Here is an 11,303-nt window from a genome sequence, read left to right on the forward strand (position 1 = left end):
AGTTTACATGCAGAGGAGGTAGAGTTTCTATCTCAATAGGTTCTTACCTATCAAGAGAACCTTACCTATCAAGAGCAGCATGAAAGCTTAACCTTAAGTAAGTTAACCAAAGAAAATTTGATGAACACTTTTTGTCACTTACCGTTGAATGCCCTTCGTAACATGGAGAGTTTGATGATAGACTTAAATAAGGTTTGAAATTTACCATGAAGATACTTGATTTATATCTTTCCTTTTAGAATTTCAACCTAAATTCTAGCTATATACCTTTCTATGCTTTTTATTTGCTTAGGTGTGTCGGGTTAATGATGAGATTCCCACCTTTCATAATTTGACTAACTTGAAACTTTCCTCTATAAACTATAACTGGGAGTTGTTGGTTCGACTACTCAAACAATGTCGTTACCTTCATCATTTTCACCTTTCTCAGGTTTGTTAAATTTTGAGTTTATATCGGATTTATCATTTCTTAGCATGGCTTTTTTATTTATTTTATTTTATCCATATTCATAGGGCACATCCAAGGAGATAATAGAAGATGTCGAGGGAAGTTGTAGGACCCGATATTTGTTCCGAAATGTGTTTCTTCAATTCGCATATTAAAACATGAAAATTTAAGTCCTTTTCATGCAAAGAAGGTGAATTTCTAATGGCAAAATACATTTTGAAGGAGGCAAAAGTTTTGCAAAGTATGACGATCTATTTGAGCCCTAACGTAAAAAAAAAAGTATGCCCATACTCAAAGGCCTCTCGTAGATGTAGAGTCATTGTTGTTCGAGAATGTAAGTATAATTTCTTCTATTAACTTTTACTTTTCAACTGTTAGGTTTGAATTATGAACCTTGATGGTCCTGATCTTTGTCTCGGTGCACAAGTTTAGGAAAAATTTCAAGCTTGTAGAGCTGTTTTTTAACTTGTTCATGACCTCCTTCAACAAATCAATGTTATAGATTTTTTGGTTATGTGTTTTGGGAAAAAATTCTACGTTTGCGGAAGCATACCCATAATAAGAAGAAAATAAACAAATATTTCAAAACTAGAACTAAATAGTTATAATTCAACTTTTGATTTTACAATGACAAAATTACAAACCCTCTTATATAATTGCAATTTTAAGGAGAAAATTGCAAACCCTCAAAACTGCAACTTTTAAGGAGAAAATTACAAACCCTCTCTCAATTGCAACTTTTGAACGAAAAAATTACAAACCCTCTCTCAATTGCAATTTTTGAACAGAAAAATTGCAAACCCTCTCTCAATTGTAATTTTTTGACGAAAAAATTGCAAACCCTCTCACTGCAATTTTTGGACGGAAAAACTACAAACCCTCTCAACAAACTATTTTTGAACGGAAAAATAGAAAACCCTCTCAACAAACTATTTTTGAACGAAAAAATAGAAAACTCTCTCAACAAACTATTTTTGAACGGAAAAATAGAAAACCCTCTCAACAAACTATCTCAACAAACTATTTTTTAACGGAGAAATAGAAAACTCTCTCAACAAACTATTTTTGAACGGAAAAATAGAAAACCCTCTCAACAAACTATCTCAACAAACTATTTTTGAACGGAGAAATAGAAAACCTTCTCAACAAACTATTTTTGAACGGAGAAATACCAAACCCTCTCAACAAACTATTTTACCATCTCCTATAGAAACACAACTACTCAAATCCTCAATACACCTAAGAGACTAAATTTTGTTGTTGTGTGGAAAACTCAAACTAACTATCTCTATTTATATTATTACTCCAATTCTATTTTCTTCCTACTACCCGATGTGGAACTTGGATGAATAAACTATCTAAACCAATAATGTGTATGCTAAATTCTGATTCAATGCATAACCACATGGTAGGAGAGTGAAAGTTACAAATTAGTGTTTTTTATGTGCTAAACTATGATTCGATGCATGACTTATTTGAAACAAAAGCATGGACATAGATTAATTGAGTTGTTGATTTCTCAAAGGAAGCATAAACTAAGGTCGGTGGCCTAGGTGCAGTTTAGACGGCGCTTATGACAACTTCTGTTTTAATGGTTTTTTATTGAACGGAATGATCATAATATACGTTTGTTTCAACTCTTGGACTGAGTGTTTGGAAACATTAAACTTGGCAGAAATGGCTCCTTCAATTATGGTTAAACTTTGTAGTACTGATAAAATTTGAACTTGCATTTGTGGTTCTGGATAATTTTATAGAACCTATATTTTTCTTATGATCATATTACAAAGTTTTATACTATGATGCGGAAATTCTATACCGAAAAAATTAATGGAAGGTCGAGCCGCCTGATGAGACTGTTTGAGAAATTTAATGGACCAAGAGATAAGGCAATTGTAATAGCTTCTTGGTAGTAGATTATGTTTTCCCCAAGAAGATTCTAGAGTACTGTTTTATGATTGACATTAATAGGTTTTGTTCATGAAAGAAATTGAAATATAGTGTATTTTGATTTGTCATATAACAGTTTGATGCAACAACGAACCAGTTATTCTGTTTGTGCAGTAGCCAGCTGTGATTGAATTTTCTTTACTTTCTGCATTGATAAATAGGAATACCGTGGTGTTTAGTGTTTATCATGAGTTCCATAGCTGAACTTTTGATATTGTTCTTGATATAAAAAAAGAAAAAGATTGGAATTTTTACTTGGTTTTTTACTCGCCTCTTATTATTTATTTTACTTCAAAGAATAGGGAGAAATTTGATTCTGAAGTAAATTCCTCTGTTGTTTTTCATTCAGAGATGTTTGCTTTTTGTTTCTATAGTAGGAGAGTATGTAAGTGAATATTTACACAAGCTCCCCAACTTGTGGCGTAGCAGGTTTGGACCATAAGCTTTTTGTTTCTGAAGTAAATTCCTCTGTTGTTTTTCATGGGAGTTCTTCCACTTGAGCCCAATAAGCTACTGCTCATGTTTTTTTATTGTATATCCTCCTTGAAGTATAGCTCATTATTCAAGCATATAGATGAGGAAACCTGTTAGACTATTATTTAAGATACACTTATTCTCATGTATTTGGATGTTCAAGTTATTAGACAGTCAAGTAAACATCTTCGTAATGACGTTGAATCCATATAAACTTTTAAGATACTTAGCTCCATTATCTCTTAAAAAATTGACAATAAACTTGATAAGTAACAACATAAATATAAGAATATAATAAAACAACATGGCTAAAACACTTGTTATAAATGGTGGGCAGCCCTAAATCCCATGACCTAACTTCTCTATTTCAGTTAGACGTATCCTAAACTTTGAGAGAATTGTACGAACAAACTGAATAGCACCAACCCTCTCTGAACCGTAACCCAGTTTGATAAAACACAATATCCAAACAGTATAAATAAACAATACTGCAAGTTTCCCAATATACAATTAGATTAAACATGAGTTTCAATAAACATGAATCCGACTCTCTCGAATAAACAAAACAAAACGAAAGAGAGAAATTGAAAATTTTAAATAAATTTCTATCAATCTCAGATATTCCACAGATCCAAAATCTTAAATATGTTAAGAAATTGACCAATACTGTAATTTTCGCTTGAAACAAGTCATGTTGCTTGCTGAAATGTTTTTAGGGTTAGTGTGCTAGATGAAATTTTGTTTATGACTGAAACAAGTGAATGATAACTATTATCAATGGAGTCTTCAAGAATATGAATTTCTTTCCACTTGGTTGATCATAAATGAAGCTAAAATTGAGTACATTGCAACAGGGAGCAGTTGCTCCCAATTAGTATGGATGAAACAGGTGCTGGTTGAGAATGATGTTCCATGAAATGTCATGATATTATTTTGTGATAACTTGAGTGCCATAAATCTCTTTAAAAATCCTATTCAACACATTAGGACAAGGTATAAAAGTGTGGTGCAGAAACAATAAAGAACACAAGTAATTGTTTACCCAATTTGGTATGAATAATATATACTCTAGGGACTATCAAGCCAGAGATAAATCCACTTAATAGTATCAATTCAAAGATAAACTTCCCCGTTTACAACTTCTCACTTAGACTCACCTCAATCCCCCTCAATCACAATCGTGATAAAAATTACAAATATTAGAAGACACGCTTCTAAACACAATCATCCAATACTTCAAAGCTTATGAATGAACACGGAACTTACAACTCAATGAAAATAACAAACTCGTCTATCAATAAGATATAGGAGTGGCTCACAATAGACAAGAATGCACAAACCCTAACACACTACATCGTAAGTTCACACAAAATATTAGGTCTGATGCGTGTTATATATAGTGATCTTCTAGATTGGATTTGAGCTTCAAACCGCTGCAGGGCACTCTAAAAAATCTTCCACAATCTTTTCCATGAAGATAGGATATCAAATATTAGATTCCTAAATATTCTCCATATTTAGTAACTAACCAAATAACTTGAAATCAGAGACAATCTCATATCCCTTAATTCAAGCGCCACATAGGTTGCATAATATTCTAAAATATTTTGCACGTGTACATCAACTAACTCCAACTGATAGAGCTGTAACATAACAGACGTGGTGTCGAATGAACTCTACATAGAACATCTTTCCCGACATGTCTTCATTATTTGCATGGAACATGTTCCCATAAGTTAGTTTTACGAAACATAATGCCAAACAGCAGAGAATTAACAATCTCCCCCTTTGACTTATTTTGGCTAAAACAACTTATCAATTCTCATCCCTATAGAGAATATACATTAGCAGTTCCACAATCAGAGATGCAGCGAAAAACAAAACATATGTAACACACATGTTAGTTGTTAGTGGAATATGCATTCATTCTAGTTGAGAGATGGACTTTCCTAACCAGCCAGTAAGATGTCAAAACAATGTGTATGACATCTTTCTCATGCTAATCCATCTCTTCTTCAACCTGTAAAGGATTTCCCGCTCAACAGCAGCAGCTGACTAGCAACAAACCAGGAGAAAAAAATCTCCCCCTTAGTCAGTGGTTTGTGGTTAGCACATACTATTACTCCTCCTTTTTAGCCATAATATTCTTTGCATCCTTTTCTTGGCAAAGAAAAATAGAGTCTTCCATCTGCTTCATTTGTAACCCAAGGAAGTAGGATAATTCACCAACCAAGCTCATCTCAAACTCAGATTTCATTTTCTTGACATAATGTTGGACCATCTCATTCGATATTTCCCTAAAAACAATGTCATCTACATATATATGAGTTACCATGATGTTTCCCTCCTGTTGTTTGACAGAAAGAGTCTTATCAATTCCTCTTTTCTTATATCCATTAAGAACTAGAAATTCAGTTAGTCCTTCATACCAAGCACGAGGAGCTTATTTCATTCCATATAAGGCTTTCTTCAACTTTAACACATGATCTGGATATGAGGGATCATGAAATCCTTTCGGTTGTTCAACATAAATCTCTTCATTCAGATAGCCATTTAGGAAGGCACTCTTAACAACCATCTGGAATAGCTTGAACTTTAAGATGCATGTTGCCCCAAGTAGTAACATGATAGATTCCAAGCGAGCTACGGGAGCAAAAGTTTCATCAAAGTCCACTCCTTCAATCTGAGTGTACCCTTGAGCAACAAGTATGGATTTGTTTCTGGTAAAAACACATTGTTCATGTGACTTGTTCTTGTACACCCACATTGTTCCAATGACATTGGTTCCTTCAGGTCTAGGCACTAGGTCCCAAACTTCATTCCTCCTGAACTGTTCAAGTTCTTCTTGTATGGAATTAATCCAGAACTCATCAGTTATTGCTTCCTAGACATTCTTTGGTTCAACTTTTGACACAAAGCAGGAGTTTGACACAACCTCTCTTGACCTGGTGGTTATCCCTTTATTCAGATCTCCTATGATCAGCTCTTTAGGATGATCTTTCTGAATCACTTTCTCAATGTTTGCTGATTTTGCATTATCACTTGAGTCAACAGCAAATACATCCAGAGGAGTGGATGTTTTAACATTCTCAACAGGAGCTGATGTTTCAGGATCATCCATTGAAAAAATGATCCAACATCATTTGTGACAACATCTTCTTTTGATGAGTCATCAACCACCACATTAATAGATTCCATCATCACCTTTGTTCTTGTGTTGAACACCCTATATGCTCTACTGTTGTTAGAGTATCCCAAGAATATACCCTCTTCACTTTAAGGATCCATTTTTCTTCTCTAATCCCGATCAGCCAAAATGTAACATTTGCTTCCAAAAACATGGAAATACTTTACAATTGGCTTCTTTACTTTCCACAACTCATAGAGAGTAACAGAAGTTCCACATATGATGGTCACTCTGTTGTGGATATAGCATGCAGTATTCATAGCCTCAGTCCAGAAATAGTATGGGAGTTTCTCAGTAAGAAGCATGACTCTTGCACATTCTTGAATAGTCCTATTTTTTTGTTCCACCACTCCATTCTGTTTAGGAGTGATAGGTGATGAAAACTCATTATATATCTTTTCAGTAGAATAGAATTCTTCGAATTTGATATTCTCAAATTCTCTCCCATGGTCACTTCTTATTCTAACCACATGACACCATTTCTCCCTTTGGAGCCTCTGACATAGTTCCTTGAAGATTTCAAATACATCAGACTTCTCTCTGATGAAGCTCACCCAGATGTATCTTGAAAATTCATCTACAACCATATAGGCATACTTATTTCCTCCAAGACTTTCAACCTGCATAGGTCTCATTAAGTCCATGTGAAGTAACTCTAGTACCTTAGAGGTGGTAGTTAGTTGTTGGAGCTTCTTATGGGACATCCTTGTTTTTTGTTTCCAATTTGACATTCACCATAGTTTCGCTGGATATGCCCTTCTTCATACCTTTCAAGTGGAGATGTCAAAACTTTTGATGCCATACCTTAGTTTCATCCTCGGTTGACATTAATCAGGAAGGAGAAGCATTTGGTTTCTTGAGGACTCCATAGATAACAGTTATCTTTGGATCTAGTTCCCTTCATGATGATTTTTCCTCCTTCACTTGTTACAAGACATTCAGAATCATTGAAGTTAACTCTGAGTCCTTGATCACACAGTTGACTAATGCTGATCAAATTTGCAGTTAGTCCTTTAACAAGTAAAACATTGTCAAGACTTGGCTGCCCTACATGGTCCAGTTTACTAACTCCTTTTATCTCACCTTTTGATCCATCTACAAAGGTGACATAGATGTTAGAACGAGGCTTGATATCAAGCGGGAATTTTTTCATGCTGGTCATGTGTTTAGAACATCCACTGTCAAAGTACCAGTCTTCTATAGTGGAGGATCTAAGAGAAGTGTGAGCTATGAGAGCAGTCACAACCTGTTCGGGAGTCCACTTATTTTTAGATTTGCTACTAGTCTGCCTTTTCTTGGGTTGCACGACAGTCTTGGGGTATCCATGCAAGATAGATGTCTCACCTTCTCATTATGGAGTTGTGCAATAATCTCCTTCTGAACTTCAATGTTTTGATCAGCTTTAGTACTTTTGAGGAATAACTCCTTGTATGATTTGAGCATCTCCTCAAAAGTAAATTCTTCACCGCCCGATTCTTCTTCACATAATCCAGATAGAGAAATGACTTACTTATCCGTTTCAGTATCACTTTCAGATTTGTCTTCTGACCATGACACGACCAGTCCCTTTCTCTGCTTCTTAAGATATGTAGGACATCCAGCTCTTATGTGTCCATATCCTTCACATTCCTGACACTGAACTCCTTTCCCTTGATTGGACTGCTCTTCAGTGTTGGACTTCTTATCACCATCTTGGGCTCTGCTGATATCGAGATACTTGTTCTTGACATTTGGTTTTGACTTCCAGTCTATCTTTTTTAATACCTTATTGAATTGTCTACCCAATAGCACAAGATCTTCTGATAGATCTCGTTCCTTGTCTTCTGGGCTCTCAGCATTAGATACGAATGTTACGCTCTTCTTCTTTTCGGACTTTTCACCATGTCCCATCTCAAAAGTTTGAAGAGATCCCATAAGATCGTCAACCTTCATGGTGTTTATGTCTTGGGCTTCCTGAATAGCAGTGACCTTCATGTCAAACTTCTTAGGTAGATATCTGAGAATTTTACTGATCATATTTGCCTCATAGATCTTTTCACCAAGAGCACCCGAGGCATTGGCAATGTCCACAACATTCATGTGGAAGTCATGAATGCTCTCATCTTCCTTCATTCTTAAGTTTTCAAACTTAGTAGTAAGAAGTTGAAGTCTTTACATTTTTACCTTGGTGGTTCCTTCATGTGCACTTTTCAGGATTTCCCAAGCATCTTTGGTTACAGTACAACCACTGATCAGTCTGAAGATGTTCTTGTCAACACCATTGAATAGGGAATTCAATGCTTTGGAGTTTCCTAGGGAATTTGTATCATCTGTGTCATCCCAGTCATCCTCCTCCTTGACAACCATATTGCCATCCTTGTCTTTAACCTCATGAGGTTCCCAACCCTTGACAATAGCTCTCCAAACTTTTCCTTCTATAAACTTAACGAAAGCCACCATGTGTGCTTTCCAATAGTCATAGTTGGTTCCATCTAGAATAAGTGGTATATTCAAGAATCCCCCTTCGTCCTTGTCCATTGTACCATAAAGTATTTTCCCTGAATCTCACCTAGAGTCAGAGCACGATGCTTGCTCTTATACCAATTAAAAGTCTAGCGTTCAGATCACATATGTATATGTCGAGACAACATTTTCCAAACACACACAAAGACAAGGTATAAAAGTTCAGTGCATAAACAATAAAGAACACAAGTAATTGTTGACCCAGTTCGATATCAACAATACCTACTCTAAGGGCTACCAAGCCAAAGATAAGTCCACTAAATAATATCAATTCAAATCTAAACTCCTCCGTTTACAACTTCTCATTTAATCACCACTTGTGCTAACTTGTACTTAAGACTCACCTAGGTATGAGACTCACCTTAATCCCCCTCAATCACAACTGTGATAACAATTACAAATATTATAAGACACACTTCTAAAACACAATCATCCAATGCTTAAAAGCTTATGAATGAACACACAACTTACAACTTGATGAAAACACCAAACTCTTTTATCAATATGATATAGGAGTGTCTGGCAATAGACAAAACTGCACAAACCCTAACACACTACACTATAAGTTCACACAAAATGTTAGGTCTGGTGCTTGCTATATATAGTGATCTTTTGAACTGGATTTGGGCTTCAAATTGCTGCAGCACACTCCATAAAATCTTCCACAATCTTCTCCATGAAGATAGGATATTAAATATTATATTCCTAAATATTCTTCATATTTAGTAACTAATCAAATAACTTGAAATCAGAGACAATCTCATATCCCTTAATTCAAACGCCACATAGGTTGCATAATATTCCAAAATATTTTGCACTTGTACATCAACTAACTCCAATTGACCCAACTGTAACATAACAGACGCGATGTCGAATGAACTCTACATAGAACATCTTTCTCGACATGTCTTCATTAGTTGCATGGAACATCTTATTCAACATGTTCCCTTAAGTTAGTTTTACGAAACATAATGCCAATTAGCAGAGAATTAACATGACGGATTAAAAGTATCTAAAACCTTGTGTCCATATGTCTATTCCAAAAATCATGCCTTCCAAATTCAACAAAGGCAAGGCAAGAATGTTGCTGGCACGTCTTCATCCAGTCATGCAAATGTCCTTTCTCTTCTTCATCCTATTGTGTTGAAGAATTTGAAAAATATTTTAGGAATAAGATTGTTGTGAAGCAACATGTATATGACTATGTCGTTGCCAGTACATTACACATTCTAAAGACTGTTAATCTCATGGAACATAAAAAATCAACCAATTTTTGAAAGTTAATATTGATTATAATGAAGACTTGATACGAATGTTTTATGTTGCGCTAGAGCAACGAACTGAATATTCGTTCCGCTTCAAGATGGGAAGCTGATCATATCATGTTACTCAGGATGTTTGGAGAACCTTATTTGGTATCACCATGTTATTGAGGACATATGCGTCACTGATTCTGCCCTGATTCAAGGTTTTGATTGGAAGGTCTACTTGAACTCATGTCTCTAGGCACCTAGGCCTAATGACAACTTGAAAAAATTGTCAATTGAAAACTTGAAAAGAGATCCACGCATACTTCACTAGATTGTTACACATGTGCTACATCTAAGAAAAGGAGGTCACTCATTAATCAATCTGAGGTACATTTAATGTATACTCTTCAAAATAAGATTCGGGTTTATTGGCCACATTATTTTGTATCAAGGATGTTTGATGTTCGAGAGTGTCACAGAGGATCCTCTTTATGTAATGCTTTGATGATTGCTAAGATTCTCAAGCACTTTCGTATTGGTGTGTTAAATCTTATTTGAATTTCACCTAGTCAAACTCAAGAGTTTAATATGACAACTATGACAAACATGGGCTATCATTGGGATGATGACCTCAAGGCATATTACTACCGTATGAAGGGGTCTCGTAAAGTGATCTCAAACTATGATGATCCGAGTGAATTTGGTCAGGTAAATTATGAGCAATCGGTTCATAATGAAGAGAAACATGTGGAAGATATTGGTCAGTAGAATGATGCAGAGATGCCAGATGCAAACTATAGTGATGATGCAGCTTTGCTCCGTCAGTCAACATTTCCACAACCTGAGGATCAATCACAAATGTGGGGTAATTAGTAATAGAACTCTTGGACTCAACATGGCGCATCATACGAGACTTATTCTGGTCCTGGTTCGAGTGGCGATGAATCAACCATTATCACAATGTTGGAGAACATGCGTGTTTAACAACAAGAGTATCAGCAAGAAGAAAGTGGTAGGCGTGAGGCCTTTGAGACTGATCAAGTGGGGGGCTTTCGCCTCGTTAAAGAACATATGAATACACAAGATACAAATTTTGGTAACGTTGTTTCCTATGCCACTACTCAATTTACCAGCATTCGCACGGATATGGCATTTAATCATTGTTCCGTCAATACTGGTATTAACAACTCGATGTCTTTTGAAAATGACAATCACACGCATTATATGCAGTTCTATCGGGAGATGTGCAATTTCTTGGATAATTAATATGGTCATGATGGTCAAGCTTGGTTTCAGAGTGTCATACCACAACCCAGGGGTTGTCACCATCAGCATAAAGGTCAACATAGGGGTCTTGGCAACTGAGTCATCTTGTTTGTGGTCACCATCATCATTGATGCTCGAGAGTGTCACAGAGGGTCCTCTTTATGTGGTGCTTCAATGATTGCTAAGATTCTTAAGCACTTTTATATTCGTGTGTCAAATCTTTTTT

The 11,303-nt window shown here is 35.7% G+C and overlaps 1 protein-coding gene across 1 annotated transcript; it reads right to left on the minus strand.

Annotated features, from left to right (window-relative positions):
- Window positions 1-6,870: 6,870 nt before the first annotated feature.
- LOC131657673 (uncharacterized) lies at window positions 6,871-8,171 on the minus strand. Its single transcript, XM_058927041.1, has 3 exons — window positions 7,589-8,171; window positions 7,404-7,537; window positions 6,871-7,305 (listed from the first exon to the last, which is right to left on the minus strand). Exons 1-3 carry the CDS (start codon window positions 8,169-8,171, stop codon window positions 6,871-6,873), a joined length of 1,152 nt encoding a protein of 383 aa, XP_058783024.1.
- Between the last annotated feature and the right edge of the window lie 3,132 nt (window positions 8,172-11,303).

Source organism: Vicia villosa, linkage group LG3 (assembly GCF_029867415.1).
Source record: "Vicia villosa cultivar HV-30 ecotype Madison, WI linkage group LG3, Vvil1.0, whole genome shotgun sequence".
In the NCBI taxonomy this organism is placed as follows: domain Eukaryota; kingdom Viridiplantae; phylum Streptophyta; class Magnoliopsida; order Fabales; family Fabaceae; genus Vicia; species Vicia villosa.

Coding starts and splice junctions, on each gene's coding strand:
- LOC131657673 (XM_058927041.1), bottom strand. CDS start 8,171: ATGAAGGAAGATGAGAGCATTCATGACTTCCACATGAATGTTGTGGAC. Junction 7,538..7,588: donor GTCAGAAGACAAATCTGAAA/GTGATACTGAAA, acceptor GATTATGTGAAG/AAGAATCGGGCGGTGAAGAA. Junction 7,306..7,403: donor CACAACTCCATAATGAGAAG/GTGAGACATCTA, acceptor ACTCCCGAACAG/GTTGTGACTGCTCTCATAGC.